This window comes from Sturnira hondurensis, unplaced genomic scaffold, assembly GCF_014824575.4.
Source record: "Sturnira hondurensis isolate 20B ecotype Veracruz unplaced genomic scaffold, ASM1482457v3 Scaffold0015509, whole genome shotgun sequence".
NCBI lineage: Eukaryota > Metazoa > Chordata > Mammalia > Chiroptera > Phyllostomidae > Sturnira > Sturnira hondurensis.
The window spans coordinates 2,204,633-2,223,315 of record NW_028088140.1 but is presented as its reverse complement, the minus strand read 5'-3'; the positions used below and the strand labels follow the sequence as shown (position 1 = coordinate 2,223,315).

At 38.7% G+C, this 18,683-nt stretch overlaps 1 protein-coding gene across 3 annotated transcripts in view; it reads left to right on the top strand.

Annotated features, from left to right (window-relative positions):
* POC1B (POC1 centriolar protein B) overlaps nucleotides 1–17,885 on the top strand; it is a 108,347-nt gene extending 90,462 nt beyond the window's left edge. For all 3 annotated transcript variants that reach the window (XM_037064646.1, XM_037064647.1, XM_037064648.1), the window contains 2 exons: nucleotides 13,393–13,611; nucleotides 17,427–17,885. In XM_037064646.1, the coding sequence (XP_036920541.1) occupies nucleotides 13,393–13,611; nucleotides 17,427–17,531 (324 nt within the window). In that variant the 3' untranslated portion in view covers nucleotides 17,532–17,885. The remainder of the gene's footprint in view (nucleotides 1–13,392; nucleotides 13,612–17,426) is intronic.
* The last annotated feature ends 798 nt before the right edge of the window (nucleotides 17,886–18,683 follow it).

Genomic DNA, 18,683 nt, shown 5'->3' with positions numbered 1-18,683 from the left:
TGGGGCATCTGTGGAGATAACCAATGGATGTTTATCTCGTCTCTGCCTCCATCTCTCTCTAACAGCAATGAAAAAATGTCCTGTGAGGATTAAAAAACATTTTTAAGTGGTTACATTAGTGTCTGTACGTAGCAGATAGTGTTATGCTTCTTTAAGAACTTCTTGCTTACTTGTGTGTGTGTTTAGATAAATTACCATGATTCTTAATCACTATTTTTATAAAACTATTAATCTAGTTCTCATTCCCTTTGACTCACGGTATTTGTTGAATTTTATGGTAGTATTTGAATATTATTTCTCCTGGACCACATGGTAATTGGTTAAAAAAAAACAGTCTTTATAAATACAATCATTATTTTTATTGTCTTTGGTTTCTGAGTTTCTTTAATCAGCAAAATAAAGAGGAAAAAACCTACACTTTTTTGCACACAAAAATGTAGGAAAGGAAAATATAGTGTCACTATCAAATAGTATACTATTACCATAGTATCTTATTTTCAGGTATTTATAATTAAATCTCTGTTACTGATTTTGTACTTATAAGCTATTCTTTCTGGAGATTCTATGCCATAATTTTTCAAATGTCCAGTTATCTAATCTTTATCGAGGGGTTGAATAATTTAGGTGAGATTCATAGATTTAAGAGCTTGGTATTGATTGGCATCTGTATGATATTAGAATACCACTTTTCATCCATTAAAATGATGGGACCAGAATTTTTAAGTCGATTTTGGGTCTTTGTCAATTAAGTACTTTTAAAAAGTATTATATACATTTTTCACTCAGTTGCCTGAAAACAGGAACCTGTTTTGGATGTGTTCAACAGTTATTTTCATTTTAAATATATAGTTGGCATATATATATTCATGTACTAGTTAACATTTATTTAATATGGCTTATTTATTTATTTATTGAACTGCCACTTGCCCTTAAGTACCTTAGTATTTAATTTGAGAAATCAGACATAGGTGGGGAGATTTTATTAAATTCTTGGAACATTATGAATAGAGAAATATCTAATTCAACCCATTTGTTAATTACTTTGAGTGTCTTACACATAGGAGTTGCTCAGCATGTTGTCAACTGTCCAACAGAAGGTAAGCTTTGGCTTCTGTGCTCTACAAAGATGCAGTTTATGGTTGGGTGGTCCTGGAGTAAGACACAGTACAATGATACAGATGCTGATAGGTAGTACAACTGTAGATTGAACAGTTTACCTACATTCCTGTAACAACCTTATAATGTAGCTTAGAATTATTTTCTTCATTTTATAGATGAGGACATTAAACTTAGACAAGTAATTTGTCCAAGGCACACAGTTAATACAAGCAAGAGATAAGATTAAACTCACATCATGGGACTTTTGAAGCACCTTTCCTATTACCACCATATTATATGAGGGCCTAAATAATTGTGTGATATCACAAATAGCAGAAAGGCAATGAAAAATTAATAATTGCCTTGAGAAGCAAAATTGAATTTTTATACAGATTTAAATGTGGCGACATACTTGGGGAAGATGAGAAAAGACTTCATTATTTTGAAAATGCTAATTAAAGTCAACTAATATAATGTACACTGTGTATACTGAATTCAAATAAAAAGCTTTCACTGTCTGTTTTATGAATGATTTAATGAATAGTACATAGAAGGGTGGTTGTCAGTATGCAGCTATGAATAGACATTACTGTTATAATCACAGTTATTAATCTTACTAGAATATTCACATTATTCTAGATGGTGACTAGAACAATAAATATATATGCCCTCTAAAAGATGTTCCGTAAGCATGTTAGTTTTCTGAATGTAGCTTTGTTAAATGATTGATTGAATTTTTGCCTTAAAATAGCTTCTTCATATCATTAAAGTAAATACAATAAGGAAGCTAAAATCTTATTCATGTAAGCAAAGCATGATTTACTTCATGTGTATAATTTAAAAGCATTATCTCATGACTTTTAACATTCAGCTTACTTCATTTGAATTTGGCATTTGAAGAGTTTTGAGCAACAGAAAATAGGGTCTGTAAGAAAAGCTAAAAAATGGTATTATTACGTGGGACGAGGTGGCCGAGTGGTTAAGGCGAAGAATGGTATTATTTATCTCACAGAATAAGCAAGCCCAGTAAATACTTATTTAGAAATGTTAACTATGATATTTATGATTCTATGATAATTATATGTTTCACAAAAAGACCAAGGATAGTTATTTGAAGACATAATTTGACTAGTTGATTTGATTGGCTTTCTGTGTATTTACATGGCTATGATACTGAAGTAGTGGTGGTATGTTTGCTTTGGAAGCACATATACTAAAATTTAAACGGTACAGAGAATACTAGAGTGGACTCCATGTGAGGAAAACATGAAATTTATAAAATATTTCATGGTTTTTGATTCCATATTTGTAGATAGGGAAGCTCAATGTCATAAAAGTATTTGTTTTCCACAAATAAATTTACAGATTCAAGGCATTTCCACTAATATCCCAGAATGAATTTTAATTGAAACAGAAGAGTTAATTCTAAATCTTATATGGTAGAGCAAAGAGCCAAAAATAGCCAGGACGGTTTTTAAGAAATTTGAAGGTTGAGGACTTACTCAACTCTAAATGTGCGAGCGGTACAGGATGCACAGAGGGTCCACGACAGAGAGCAGGGGAGCAGCCCCCGCAGGTGCAGGTGGGCGGTGCGAGAGGCCTGGCTGTGCAGACCCACAAGGGTGTGCGATGCTGAGCGAACCGTTCGGAAACTGTTGCGGGGACAATATTCCGGCTCTGTGGAAAAAGATAAAATTACTTTCTTGCTTTTACCCACAAGTAAAATCAATACCAGGTTAAAAACTTAAATAAGAAAAACAATACTTTTAAAGTTCTAAAAGAACATAATTTGTGTTTTCTGATAAGCAAAGATTGCTTTAAAAATGTGAAATGTACAAATAATAAAGAAAAAGTTAAAAAATTTGACTACCTTTAAAACAAAAACTTACATTAATGAAAAATAAAATAGAAATGAGAACAAACCACAGAGTAGGAGATATATTACAAAGTAATGGTATCCATAATATGGAAATAATTCTTAATATAAATTAGAAAAAAAGAGAAGTAGACCAATGAATAAATGGATGAAAGATTTAAACAGGTAGTTTACATTACAGAATTATCAATATTTATGTAAAGTATGCTCAACCTATCAGAAATCAAGGAAACACACAATGAAATTAAAACCATGAGATGTCATTTCCTGTCCATAATTTTTTTAAAATGTAAAATGTCTAACAATCAAATGTTGTTGGCTTTGTAGAAAAAGGGAGGTTTTGTTCTACTTATAGAAGAACAAGTTGATTCTACCATTTTGTACACTATCTAATATAACTGTGACTTAACAACTATTCTGCTCTGAGGAAACTCTCATATCTGTAGGTGGGAGATACAAGAATGCTTATAATAGCATTCCGTAGTGCTTAACAGAAGGGATACGTAAGTTGTAGAATAGTCAGTCAATGGAATACTATTTGGCAGTGAAAATAAATGAACTAGAATTACCTGCATCACTATAGACAAGTATAAAAGTGTTGATTAACAACAACAGAAAGGATCTAATATAATTCTACTTTATGTGAAGCTGTAAAGCATGTAAAAACAATACTTCTATTTAGGGGTAGCTACTTGTGTGATGAAAGTAAAGGGACACAGATTAGGGTGGTAGGCGCCATGTTTAAGATGATGGTGTCCTGTACAAGAGGAAGAATAGGAGATGGATCAGGAAAGGGTATACTTTATATCTTAGGGTGGGGGAGCGGGTTGCTTTATTATGTTTTATACCTTTTCACTGCATTTTTAAAAGTATAGTCAAGACTTAAATGAGTTGTTATTAGATTTTATTTTTTTAAGATTTTTTTTATTTATCTCTAGAGAGGAAGGGAAGGAGAGAAGGAGAGAAATATCAATGTATGGTTGCCTCTCGTGTGTCCCCTGCCAGGAACTGGCCCACAACCCAGGCATGTGCTCTGACTGGGAATCGAACCTTGATCCTTTGGTTCGCAGGCCCACACTCAATCCACTGAGCTACATCAGCCAGGGGCTAGTTGTTATTAGATTTTTTTAAAAAGTGTTACTGATCCATTCAAGATGGTAAGTGTTGGAGTAAGGTTATTTTTTATTCACTCATGTTACTAATCTCACTTGGTTGCTGTTGTGCGTGCGAAGAAGGGACAGCTTTCTGAGAGGGACGCGGATGGCCCTGTGGAGACACGTGTGGGTTAAAGCAAACCAAATGTGGCTCTCCGAGCCGAACTTTCATTTTTCCGCATGATGTAATACTTACTTGAATACAAATATTATTCTTAAAATATATCAGTATATAATATAAATTATTACCTGCCTCAGAATTTAGGTGCACACACACACACACACCTTTTTTGAACAAAGAGTGAAGTATAAGTATAAACAGTGGTTTATTTCCACCCTAATCATTTCAGCATGTTGCATAAGTGCATAAGTTATTCTTGATGAACTCTACATGAGAGATAATAAGAATGAATCCCTTATTCTATAGCCCTTTGAAGTGTAATAACAAATTCACAAAAGAAGTAATGGCTACTTGTTTTTCCTTTTGAATTTACAGAAAGTTTTGTTATATTTGTCTGGACTATGGGGAATAACATATACCTGTAACATCTTTAATTTAATATTAATGCAAAAGAGAGAACACTAATTCCATTTCACTGATTACCTACTCTCAGCACCCCCTCAGCCCCCAGTGATTCTGGTCTGGACTTTATCACCGATTGAGATTTGTCCCATGAAGTACACTACTATGGACTCAGCATAGGGCATTAGGAGACAGATTCTCTTTTAAGGAATTTATAGTTTGTATTTGCTTAATTGAATAATAAGTGAAGCACAGAAAGGCATTTTTGTACAGATTTTATTTGTCCTTGTTGTATCCTACCCATTCATGGCTTTGAAATTAATAAGCTTCTGAAAGATAAGAATAACGATTAAAGACAAAGACAGACAGTAGATTTGTAACCTCCCGTCTTTTTCCAAAGGGACTGAATTAATCATTTAGGTATTCTTGTTGATGGCTCTGTAGGAGTGTGTTTTTCAGGTCTCTGACAAAAATGAAATTTCCAGTTGCTTTGAAGAAGAATAATCAAAGCTTTCTGTAAAACCTTACCCCTGAAGCCTGAAGGCTCTCTCTTTGAAAAAAAGATGCATGTTTTCTCCCAAGGGACAAACAAAGCTTTCTTGGTTCAGCAAACTTGGTTTGGGAGATACAAATTTCACATGACATTCTCAGATTTTATCCTAGAAAACTTTTAAATCAATCAGGCTTGATCAGATGAGTATGTTCTTATAATGCGGCAATATACAAGATAGGAGAAATGTGATTCTCTCCTTCAAGATCTACAGCTTTTTGTTCCTAAGAATTTTAGAAGTGGAGATTAATCCAGTGTTGTGGGCCTGTGACAGCCCGACATGGGTGACTCTATAGCTCTTTTTTCTGTTTCCCTGATTGGTCCATCCACTTCCTGGTTAACACTGGCTTTTGATCTCAAGGAAAGATCCAAAGATAGAGCAAGATTCTGAGTCACTTCCAAAACCCAGACATCCTCCCTCTGTCAAGATTTTTAGATGAACTCAGTGACTGTCTGAATCCTTCGTTCTGATGGTAAACTCAGTGTAAAACCTCCCACTCTTGGCCACCACTTCCTCTAGTCCTCCAGTTTTTGTAATTCATCAACCCAGAAAGGTTTCCAATTCCTTGAGCTTCCTGCCTTTTCACTGCCCACCTCCTTTGTCTGTGTCTCTCTCCTTTCTGTGGCTTAGATTCTCTACTTCATTAGTACAGCCATTCTTTTGCCTTTTCTTCTGCTGTTGTAAAACTTCAGTCTGGTTAAATCTGTTTCTCTGCCCAGTCTATGCCTATGCCCAAATGACTGAATTTGACTACACAGCCACGCTGACTGATGTCATCTTACATTTATTTACACAGACCTTCAGGGCACTCAGCACTGCCTGGCCAGCCCATTTACCTATTGCGGCAGCAGTCCTTGCCTCACTGTCTCGTGACACCAGTGCTCTCTTTCTGCTCTCCCTTTCCCATCAGCGCACATCTGTACTGCATTTCCCACCCTTAAGAAGGGAAGCGTCATTTGAGCCCTCATCCCTTTCTAGCCCCTCTAAGGCTCTGCTCCCCTTTATAGCCAGATCCCCCCGCAGAGATGTCTATATTCAGTCTTCATTTATTCAGTTTCCACTTTTCTAATTGACCTCACTTAAGCTCTTGTCCCCACCACTCTACTCATGCTGAGGTCCCAGTGATTCATCTAATTCAGCCTCTCTGTAGTACTTGGGCCTTGTGATTACTCCTTCTTGAAACTCTTCTCATGTGGCTCTAGGGCTACTCCCCCCCCCCATCTTACAAGCACTAGCCACTCTTCCTGCCCCTCCTCTTCCTGCCTTCTGAAGTGTTCGCAGCTCTTCTCTTGTCTGGCATAGACCCATGGCTGTGAATGTTTATATGCCGAGCACCCCAGCTCCAACAGAACAGAAACTCCTGTACTTGGGACCTTTCCAGACCTTGCTCTATGTACCTCTTCATCTGGCTATTTATCTGTATTTTTTGTAAAACCTAATGCATATAGTCTGGTAACTCTCCACAACCTCACCATTGAAATCTCAAATCATCTATTTCCAAATGCACTCGTGCCTTTGCCCCTTGAAGCCTAAATAGGCATCTCAAATTTAACGTGGCCAAAACTTCTTCTCTATCTCCCATTAAAAAACGCATCCTCAGTGGACCTACATCTTAATGTAATGCCTTACCCAGATTTACTTTTCTTTATAACCTTGGTCACTACCCGACATTACATCACATATTTATATATTTATTTTTCTACTCATTCACTGGAGTATAACCTTATGTCAGCAGGATCTCTGTTTATGCATTCCTTATAGTAGGCAGAATAGTGGCCCCATAAAGATGCCCATGTCATCACCCCCCAGAATCTCTGCATGCTTCCTTACATGGCACAGGGGACTTTGCACATGTAATAAAGTTAGGCCCTTGAGCTGGGAAGATTATCCTGGAATATCCAGGTGGACCCAATGCGATCACAAGTGTCCTTGTAGGGGAAATAGGGAGGCATGGGAAGTACAGGAGCTAGGGCAATGGAAGCAAAGATTGAAGTGACACAGCCATGAGCCAAGGAGTGTGGACAGCCTCTAAAAGCCGGAAAAGGCGAGGAACAGATTGTCTTCTAGAGCCTCCAGAAGGAGCAGAGCTCTGTCAGCACCTTAATTTCAGCCACAAAACCTATTTTGGATTTCTGACCTTCAGAACTTCAAGAGAGAACATTTGTGGTGTTTGAAGCCATTAGACTTGGATTTTGTTATAGCAGAAGGAGGAAACTAATACACTTCAGTGTCTTGGGCACCTAGAATTATTCTGGCAGGTAGATGCTTATTGTTTGAAGAGTGCTATGTTTTCATTATTTTAAATTCCAGGTAGAGGTTAGTGAGGTTTCTAATCCCTATTTTAAATGTTATCATTAAAAATAAATGATCCATTTTTTTTTCCTTTGAAAAATTATGTTTGCTTTTATTTTTGTCTAGGCAAAAATATTTTTTGTTATACTAGTCTACTTCAGACAGGCAATTTATAAGTCTCTGCATGTGTAGTGACTTAGAAATCTCAGAATGTAAGGAATGGAAAGGACTTTAAAGGGCATTCTGTTGAATTTCTTGATCTAATGTTTGTGTATTTCTCACAATATCCCTGAGAAGTGACTATCCCAAGTCTATTTTAGAGCCTTCGATGATGGGAAACTCACTTTAGCTGGAGGGGGTCAAGACCAGTTCTGGATAGACTTCTGACTTTTGTCTGTTTTGTTCCCCACTTACAGAAATAAACCAAAACTAGAAATGTTAGTTAAGCCAACACTGACTTATTTAAACTCATTTATTAAAGATACATCAGAAATTTAGGTCACTGATTATCTTTATGTGTAAAATGTCTACTTTCACATGGGTCAGAAAATCCTTACATTCTTCCATCAGAAACCGTCAAGTATGCTGTGAGGGGGTAAAAACCAAGAAGTGATTCGCAATGATAAACCTCTCATTGCTCCCCCATTGTGCCTCTGTGGAGGGATTTAAGACAGTAATTTTTAATAGAAAATGATACTGTTTTCACCACGGGTATATACTTCTCTCCAAATACTGTCAAATTACTAAGATTTATATTTTTGTGAATAGCTCAGCTGATATAGAACAGTGAATTGAATGCAGTTCAACAAACGTTGAGCCCTTTGGCTCATGCCCTGTAAGGTAACAGAGTGGACCTGATGATCTAATAGGGACTATGGACATGGAAGCACAAATGTAACAAGGAGTAACAAATGCTCTACCAGTGGCATGAACAAAGACTTCAAAGAGGGAAGTGGCAACAGTGATTAGTTCTGACATGCTAGCCCAGACAGTGGGAGGGTGGGAAGGGGAGTAGGAGGAGAGGACAGAAAGAAAGTAAGTGGAATTTATGAACTCACATGTAATTGAGTGCCACAGTATCTTGAATGGTCCATTGTTAATTATATAAATAGCAATAGTGTACATGTGTGGATCTTGATTACATTGTTGGATGGCTAATGTCCTAATAAAAATGTGCTTTCAAATGCCACAGTTTTCACTTCCTTTTTGCTTTTAAAGGAATTACCTTTTTAAAAAATATTTATTTATTTCTAGACAGAGGGGAAGGGAGGGAGAAAGAGAGGCAGAGAAACCTCAGTGTTTGGTTGACTCTTGCACGCCGCATGCATCACACCAGGGAACTTGGCTCGCAACCCAGGCGTGTGCCCCAACTGGGAATTGAACAGGTGACCCTTTGGTTCACAGGTCAGTGCTCAATCCACTGAGCCACACTAGCCGGGGCAATCTTCACTTTCTCATGGTGCATTAAAAGAATTTATTCTCTAATGTAAGTGACATATGAAAAATTATTCATTAAAATTAACCGTGGCATTTAAATAACCTGTGAAGAGTATTTGTCCGCAGAATATGACAGATTCTATACTTAGCTCTTGGGACTGTCAGAGTTGTTTGCATCAGTCAACTCTGTATTTTATACTATTTTATATGTTCAGATGGAAAATGAAGCTTTTTAACCTCTAAAGATAAGAATTTCTCCACCACTGACATTCATTCCTGCATTTGGGGAAGCTGCACTTTCCAATCTTTGAGATGCCAACCATGGGTTTACCTAAGAACCGAGGGGTGGTGACTGCCTTGCCACCCTTTGGGAAGAAGTGGGTCCCTCGAGAACTCCTAAGTTTCACGAGGGAAGCTATGGCATTTGACATTTGCTGTAGCTTTAATGCCTGCCATTGGAGGCCTTTGTTGAATAAATCAATGAATGAATTATTTTTACCCCACTGCCCTTCACATGTCAGCAGTAAAAGTAACAGATAAAGGAGCATGGTGTGATTTCATCCTCTTACGGTCTGCTGAAACATTTGTTCTTTTCCACAGTCTCTCAGTCATTTATCTGCTTGTGTTTCTGGTTCATTCAGCATGCCAGGCATTGCCAGGGATCTCAGCCTTGCTCAGGGAATCCTCCAGAGTGTCATCATGTCTTGTTCACATTTAATACTGATAAATGCTTCGTATGATCTTGGTATTCAGTAAGCATCCACCCCAAAAATGAATATTAGCAACTTTGAAATAGGAGAGGACCTCACTGAACTGGGAGCAGGAGGTACCGAAGCCTCATTTGCTGGATTCCTAATAATAGCCCAGAATCTTAAGTATATTTTTCCCTTCTCAGTCACTTTGTGTTGTTGTTTTTTATAAATGAGTGCATTGAAACTTCCCCAAGTTCTGCGTCTCACTCTCTCCCTGTGCAGACAGGATGCAAAGGCAGGTCTGGTTGGTGAGAAAGAATCTCCTAATATCTAGGTTCCAAAGCCTTTGAGAGACAGAAAGACAGATGCGTCAGTCAGCTGTGGGAGGGAGATCCAGCACTTCCTCTCTCTGCCCCCACCTGTCCCCTTTTTACATCTCCGCGTGTCGTCGTACCTGTTGCTGGTCACAACGAGAAAACCCTCACTAAGGTGTATTGCAACTTAGACTATGATCTTAAATCTTTTCTCTGCCTGATGGCCCTTTCTTCACTAAACACCTGGTATGCAAGCCCCCAAGTTCAATGACTGATCTGTTAATTAGGTTCTAGCCTTTCTAGAAATGACAAATTGAGTGAAAATTTTTTAAAAAAACTCACAAACTTCTGTGATGCATATAGTTGGATTTTTGTTGGTTTTCTTAATGGCTTTAGTGAGGTACAATTCACATAACATAAAATTGACCCTTTTAAAGTGTGCAGTTCCATGGTTTTTAGTACATTCACAAAACTGTAACCGTCACCACTATCTAATTTTCAAGTATTTCATCACTTCAAAAGAATTTTAGAACATTTTTATCACCCCCATACCCATCACCAGTCTCTCCCCATTCTTCCCTCTCTCCAGCCCCTGTAAGTGCTCATCTCAGTCTGTCTTCCTGTGTGTGTCTATTCCTACCATTCCATGTGCATAGAATCACACCACATGTGGCTTTTGTGTATGGCTTCTGTAACTCAGCCTAATGTCTTCAAGATTCACCCACGTGGTAGCATATATCTGTACTTCAGTCCTCTTTGTGAGTAACTAATGTCCGTTGTACAGACACCACATTTTGCTCACCACATTTTTATTATCACAGCATTCGGGTGCACATGGTTGTTTCCATTTTCTGGGCTATTATGAATAATGCTGCTGTGACATTCATGCACAAGTTCTGCACGGGTGTATGTTTTCATTTCTCCTGGGCATATACCAAGGCTTAGAATTGCAAGATCATCTGGTAATTCTATTTTTAACATTTTGAGGAACTACCAAACTGCACCGTTACAGTCCCACCAGCAGTGTATTAGTGTTGCAATTTCTCTACATCTTTACCATTCTGTTATTTTTATTTTAGTCATCCTACTGAGTATGAGTAGTATCTCATTGTAAGTTTGGTTTGCATTTTCCTAATGATGATGAGCATCTTTTCATGTGCTGTTGGCCATTTGTGTAACTTTTTTGGAAAAGTGTCTATTCAAATCATTTGACCATTTTTTAATTGGGTTATTTATCTTTTTATCTTTGAACTGTGTTCTTTATTTGTTCTTCATGCAAGTCTCTAATCAAATATATAATTTTGCAAATATTTTCTCCCATTCTATGGGTATTTTCCCAATTTTCATGTTGGTATATTTTGAAGCACGAACATTTTTAATTTTGATAAAGTCCAAATTACTTATTTATTTATTTTTGCCATGTGTACTTTCAGTGTTACGTAGAAGAAGCCTCTGTCTAATCCAGGAGTTGGAAATTTTACTTTTGTGTTTTCCTTTAAGATTTTTACAGTTTTCTTTTTTAAAAGATCATTTATTTATCATTATTTTTATTTTTAGAGGAAGGGAGGGAGAAAGAGAGGGGGAGAAACATCAATGTATGGTTGCTTCTCATGCATCCCCGTACTGGAGACCTGGCTCACAACCCAGGCATGTGCCCTGACTGGGGATCAAACCAGCAACCCTTTGGTTCGCAGGCCCGCACCCAATCCACCGAGCTATGCCAGCCAGGGCAGATTTTTACAGTTTCTTACATAAAAGTCTGTGCTCCATTTTGAGTTAATTTTGTATGTCATGTGAGGTAGGAGCCCAAATCCATTCTTTTGAATTAAGGTATCCAGTTTCCCCAGCACCATTTGTTGAAAAGATGGTGCTTTTCTTGTTAAATTTTCAGAGCAACTTTGTCAAAAATTAAATGACTGTAAGTGGAAGGGTTTATTTCTAGACTATGGATTCTGTCCATTGATCTGTATGTCTGTCTTTGTGCCAGGGCCACACTGTCTTGACTACTTCAGTTTTGTAAGTTTTGAAATTAGGAAGTGTGGGCTCTCCAGCTTTGTTCTTCAGGACTATTTTGGTTCATCTGGGTTCCTGGTATTTTCATGTGAATTTTTAGACCAGCTTGTCAATTTCTTTGAGAAAAGGCAAAATGGGATTTTGATAGGGAGGGGATCGAATCCATATATATTAATTTGGGGAGTATCGCAGTCTTAACAATATGCAGTCTTGTGGTTCATGAGCATGGGATATAGGTCTTTCCATTTATTTAGATCTTCAGTTTCTTTCAATGGTGGTTTGTAGTTTTCAGTGTACAGGTCTTGCACTTCTTTTGTTAAATTTATTTCTAAGTATTTTATTCTTTTTGATGCTATTGTAAGTGGAATTCTCTATTTTCAGAGTGTCCACTGCCATATATTTGGAGATTTTTGTTTGATTTTTATTTCATTATGGTGAGATATACAGAGCATAAAACTTAGCATTTTAATTATTATTAAGTGTACAGTTCCCTGGCATTATCTAAGTATTCACAATGGTGTGTAACCATTCCCAGTATCTATTTTAAGAACTTTTTCATCCAAATAGAAACTCTGCCCATTAAGCAACAGGTACATCACTCTGTGTTCCCCTCCTCCCAGCTCGTAGTAACCTCTGCTCTACTTCCTGCCTCTGAATTTGCCCACTTTAGGTACCAAGTGTGTGGAGAATTACACAGTATTTTCTTTTGGCTTATTTCACCTAGTGTAACGTTTTCAAGGTTCATGCATGTAGTAGCATGTATCAGAATGCTACTTATTTTTATGGCCAAGTAATAGTCCACTATTTATACATTTTGTTTACATATTTATCTGTCGATGGATCTTGGGTCATTCCCCACTTGTGGCTGTTTTGAGTAATGTTGCGGTTAACATTGCTGTGCAGGTATCTGTTCAAGTCCCTGCTGTCAGTTTTAGATGTGCACTTAGGATGGGGTTGCTCGACCACATGGCCGTTCCGTGTTCAGCTGTTTGAGGAGCAGTGAAACTTCCTGCAGGAGATTCAGTGCTTCATGCTCCTTCCCGCAATGCACGCGGGCTTCAGTTTCTCCACATCCTCACCAGTACTTGGTCTTTTCTACTTTTTTTAAAAATTAATAATCACCTTAAAGGGTGTGATACTGTTTTTAGATTGAGAAGGAAAAGTGCATCTAACAATTTTTTCATGGCAGAATGGCTACTCCCTCAGACAGATACGTGCAAAGTGTAGTTCACAGAAAAAAATAAGTCAAGAAAACTGTGGATTTTCTGTGTTTGTTAGCTTCATTTTCTTATTATACTTGTAATTCCCATACTTTGTCATAGTTGAGGATAAACAATTAAAGGAAAACTGGGCATTTAGAAAGAGAATATTGAAAACTTTTATATATGTTATTTTAAAGTTTGGGAAATATAATGCTTTCTATCTTTTCTATGATGTTGAAGACAACGGAAACTATTGTTAGAACCCTCCCACACAAGGCTGAAGAAATGGACAGGTATTTCTTGAATCCTTCTCTAATGCCATCAGAATGTTCACCAACGACCTTTAAGAAGAAAGCAGAAGACATGAGCGACCTCCCTTCTGAGAGTCAAAGAAGCATACCACTCGCCGTGACGGATGCCTTGGAGCATATCATGGAACAGCTCAACGTTCTGACGCAGGTGAGTTGGCTCACCGTGCCCTGCAGAGCCGTCCTGGGTACAGCAGCCTGTGAAACTAGCACAGCAGGGGGAATTGTGCTTTCTGAGAAAGGCCAGCTCAAGGTGGCAATCAGTCTAGCAAGGCCTGCTCTGCTGAGCTGCTCTAGGAAGATCTTGCGGAAATGGGTCGTGGCCCCTCCGTGCCCTCCTCCACCCGCACACACAGCACTCAACTTGCATCCAGGGGCCAGAAGGGAGCGGTAAAGACTTGAAGAGTAGTGGGCACAGCTCTCCATGCAACAAGTGTGTGTGATTCTGGGTGGTAAAGTTTTACCGTAAGAATTTTTTATGTGTTCAGATTAGGATGTTATCAACAACACATTTAATGCCATAAAACAAACGTATTGGGATTAACCGTTTCTGGTTAGAATGAGTCTTTACAGTTCTTCATTCTGAAGATACCCTCACTGATACACAACTTCCCTCATTCCAAAGCTTCTTACATTGATGCTGGGCTCTTCTGAAAGTGATGGATATTGCATTTGCACTTTAGAGTCTTCCTTTGACCTTTCATGCCAGTTTACCTTTGCAAAGAAGGAATACTATGGATATCTTGCAACTCTTGGTCAGGAGAGACAGATGGCATTTAGAGGAAGTGGTGGGTTGAAGCTGATACACCAAAGGCTTCTCTGCCAGCATTGCTGATTCAGTGTTTCCTTTGAAGTTTTCTGTTGCTCCTCTTTGATATGTAGACTGAGAACACCAGCATTCGTCAGAGCGGACATGTCACAGTTATACAGAAAGAGAGGCTGTAGTGTGATTTAGAGAGGCGCTGATTACTTTTCCAGGTTAAATATTCCAACTTGAAATAGCTCTTGCATAAAAACCATCTAATTCTGTTTTCACCGCGGCTGTCTGTACATTATCACCTGAAGAGTTCAAAGCATGCAGATGCCCCGTTCTCATCTCCAGAGTCCATTTGCACTGGTCTGGCATCAGTCTTCCAGTCCCCCATTTGATCTGGTGTGATAGCCAGGGTTGGCAGCGCTAAATACGGGGTGCAGTGTCCAGCTTCATGCCAAATTCCGTTTGGGTGGCCTTGTTTCCCACATTGCCATCAGTTCCTCAGCTAACCGACAGCCTGCGATGGCGGGTCCTTGTGAGGACCTCTCCCCCGTGAATCTCTCCATTCTTCACACTCTCAGCTTCATGACCCATTTCCTCTTATTTTTACCTAAGTTGTGGGTAAATGAATCACTTCAGGCTTTACTGAGTGTCTCATCTTTTCTCGTTAATTTTGAGTAGCCAACTGGCTTTTACATATGCAAGTGGTTAAAAGCAGGCACAGCACACTTGCAAAATGGGAACAGCGAATCTGTGGGCAAGTACCGAGTCCAATGAACATGCTCTGATTCACTTTCACTACAGATGGCTGGACCTCTAGTTCGGTGGCAGTGTGTATAACTCTTTACTGAACTGTAATTAGAAATAAAGTGAAATTATGTTTTAGATGGTAGATAAATGGAGTCTACCAGTGTTAACAGTATTGATAATATTCTTAACAGCTTTAGCACGTCGAATTGTGGTAATGTGGTAATGTGGTAATGTGTTAATTGTGTAATGTGTTAATTGTGGTAATGTGGTATGTGAAGTATCTGGCAAAGTGCTTGACGCATAGCAGGTGATCCAGAAATGGTAGGTTAGCCCTGGCCGGTGTGGCTCAGTGGATTGAGCACCAGTCTGTGAACCAGTCGGATTCCCAGTCAGGGCACATGCCTGGGCTGCAGACCAGGGCGGTGCGCAAGAAGCAACCACACATTGACGTTTCTCTCTCTCTCTTCCCCTCTGTCTAAAATTAAATAAGTAAATAAATAAAATATGTATTATTAACAAAAAGAGAAAGAAATGGCAGAATGTACTGCCAGCATCACTATTACTTTTAAATTATCATGATCTATAGTATTAAATATGAAAGCAAAAGCTATTAAATAATGACAGTTGTAAAACATTAGTTTCCTTTTGAGGCTGATAAGACATTATCTTGAAACTTGCTGACTAAAATAGCCAAACACTTATTCAGCCTTTCCACTATGAACTCTTCCACTGGGTAAGCAAATAATAGATGAGAGAAATTACTCTTATTTATAAATTATACTTATTAACATATTTTAATGATGGAACTAGAATATCATCATTTACAGTCCCCAAGAATTAATAAATCTTGGCATTGAGTAGTTACTAACATCATGAAAAGAGAACAACCAAACCTTATTAATGTGTCTTCTAATGGAAGAACAGACGACCACGTACAGTCTTACCAAGGGCTCTAAGCTAAATCTCATTAGCCTGAATCCAGCTGCCCATTGACAGAGAATAAGGAGGGTAGAACAGACTGCTTTGTACCCTGTGTGTGCCAGTCCTCAAATTCACACTGGTGCAGACTCTGCATTCAAATGGCCAGAGCCTGACAACAGACAGCTTGTAAAGAAAAGAAAGGGAATGGATAGATAGGAGCCTATTGAAAAAACCAACTTTAGCCCTGGCTGGTGTAGCTCAGTGGATTGAGCACAGGCCAGGGAAGAAAAGGGTCACCAGTTCGATTCCCAGTCAGGGCACATGCTTGGGTTGTGGACCAGGTTCCCAGTAGGGGACTCATGGGAGGCAACCACACACTGATGTTTCTCTCCTGCTCTTTCTTCTTCCCTTCCCCCCTCTCTAAAAAATAAGTAAGTAAAATATAAAAAAAGAAAAGAAAGAAACAACTTTAAATGGTATATCAAATCCTGAAATCTTGAAAATGGATAGGACAGAATTATAGTGTCTAGGGATGTCCCCTGGAAGATAAAGTAAAGAAATGCAAGAAAGTGGTTACTGTAATGGTCAGGATAGTAACTACTGTGGGGGAGGGCAGGGGTGGCCACCTGGCGACAGTCGGAAAGGCCCTGTGCGGCGCCGGGCAGGGTGCCAGTTCTCCACCTGGGTGCTGATTGGGAGAGCGTGTCTTCCATGAGAATTCATTGTGGCACATGTTTTACGCAAGTCCCCGAATTTGTTTTTTTTTTATAATAAAAGTTTTTAAAGATGTAAGCAACGGAAGATGAAGGCAATATCACAAATAAAATTAGATTTCCCAGACTTAAGAGTAGCCGTGTGTGTATCTGTGTAGCCATGGATTCGTGTATTAGCTGAAGGAGTTAAACTAGCTAAGATTCACGGGATCCTGTGTGCCAGCCGACTGGAGCATTGCCCGTGCGTCGTTTCACCCAGTCTTCCTAACGACCCTTAGTAGTAGTGCCGTCTTCCTCTTCTGGGCATGAGAACTGGTAGCAATTTTTACATTTTCCAAGTAAACTAGGTATCCAGCCCTCTGCGGTAGTATGGGTATGATCTGTCATAGATGGATTGTGCGAATGACCAGTGATGGCATTAAAGTAGCACCAGGGCTGGGTGTGTGACGTTCTCCCCTCCCCTGCTCCCCACACGCCCGCGTGGCTGTGCTGCCACCCCTTACACTGCTGCCAGTGGCCTCTTTCCTGGCATTGATGTTTTAGACGGTCAGACATACGAATTGTCTGCACGGGTCTGTTGTTTTATTCTATTTCTCCTCAAATGCCTCAGTTTGGGTTTTTCTTTTTTTCCTTTTCATCACACTTGTTGACAGTGTTTTGCCCTGTGGTAGAGCTCAGAAGTAGAGCAAGTTCTGGGGCCCGTTTTCGATCCAACTTCCTGGCAAAAGGGTGGACATTCCAAATGTAAAAAGTATCTCCTCTACAAAGATTATACCCTCATCCTCACCACCAGGTTGCCAGCCACTGATTATTTTGTTCTTTTTGCAGACTGTTTCAATTTTGGAGCAGCGACTGACTTTGACAGAGGATAAACTGAAAGAGTGCCTTGAAAATCAGCAAAAGCTTTGCAATGCCATTCAACAGAAAAGTTAAATAGAAGAGCGTGAGCAGAGGCGTGATAGATGAGCACGTACACATACACTGAGGGAGGTACGGCATGAGGCTCCATGCAATACAACCGTGTGCTAATTATCATGGCATTTCTTACAAGGGTGACCAACAGAATAAAAGGCAGAAAGAAGCATAATTAAGGATGAATTTAAACACACAAATCGATGTCAAGAACTAATTCAAATCATTATCATTTGTGATTGAAGTAATAAAGTGATAAGCATTCAAATGGCTCTGTAATTTCCCCATATTATTTCAATGTCAGTTTTCATTTCTAAATTCTACCAGGAAAATGACCAAATCTCTGGATTTCATTATTAAATCATTTCAGATTAACCATGTCCATGCAATTTTTAAAGCAATTAATGAATTTTTTTATTGAACACCCTTGGGGTGAAATAATTCACTTACCTCTAAAATAGCATCATTTATGCTGAAAATGAGTTAGCGATCTGTCTTTTATTTCTTTCAGTTCAAAGAAAATATTTATCCTTTCTTACCAATGCCTTGAAAAGATGACCTTACAAAAATTCCCAAAACACGACTTCCACAGCAAGAATACTTATTTTAATTAGCAACATTACATGTATGACGTAGGCCAGTGCATTTGCATCTAACGTATGGTGTATACTGTTTACCCTGTAACGAACCGGAAAGAAAATGAAGTTAAGAATATGTGAAGCATGCATCTTTTCTTTCATCGATGAATGTGCTGAATGATGTGAGTGGTATTCTAAACTGTGGTCCCAGTTTACAAAGATGACGTTCACTCTGATTTCATTACGCTCAAAGCCAGAACGATGCGGCAACAGTATTTCTAAATATACGCATGTGCGTGTTCACACGCTTAAGAAGTGCTGCTTAGAGTGATTCCGGCAGCTGAATAATAGGTACTTAAAGAAAAACATTGACATCACTGTCTTCCTATTTTTTAATGGGGTTTTCATTTGAAACTAAATGAAAATGAGCCAGGCATACTAAAAATCTTAGTTATGAGTTAAGAATTTTGTTTTATCTTAAGGAAAATAAGAGATTAAGTTAAAGAAAAGCATTAATTTTAGCTTGCTTTTCTGCCAACCTACATCAAGGACAAGGCAGGTGGGGTGTGAGGAGATAGCGACACCTGTGACGTCC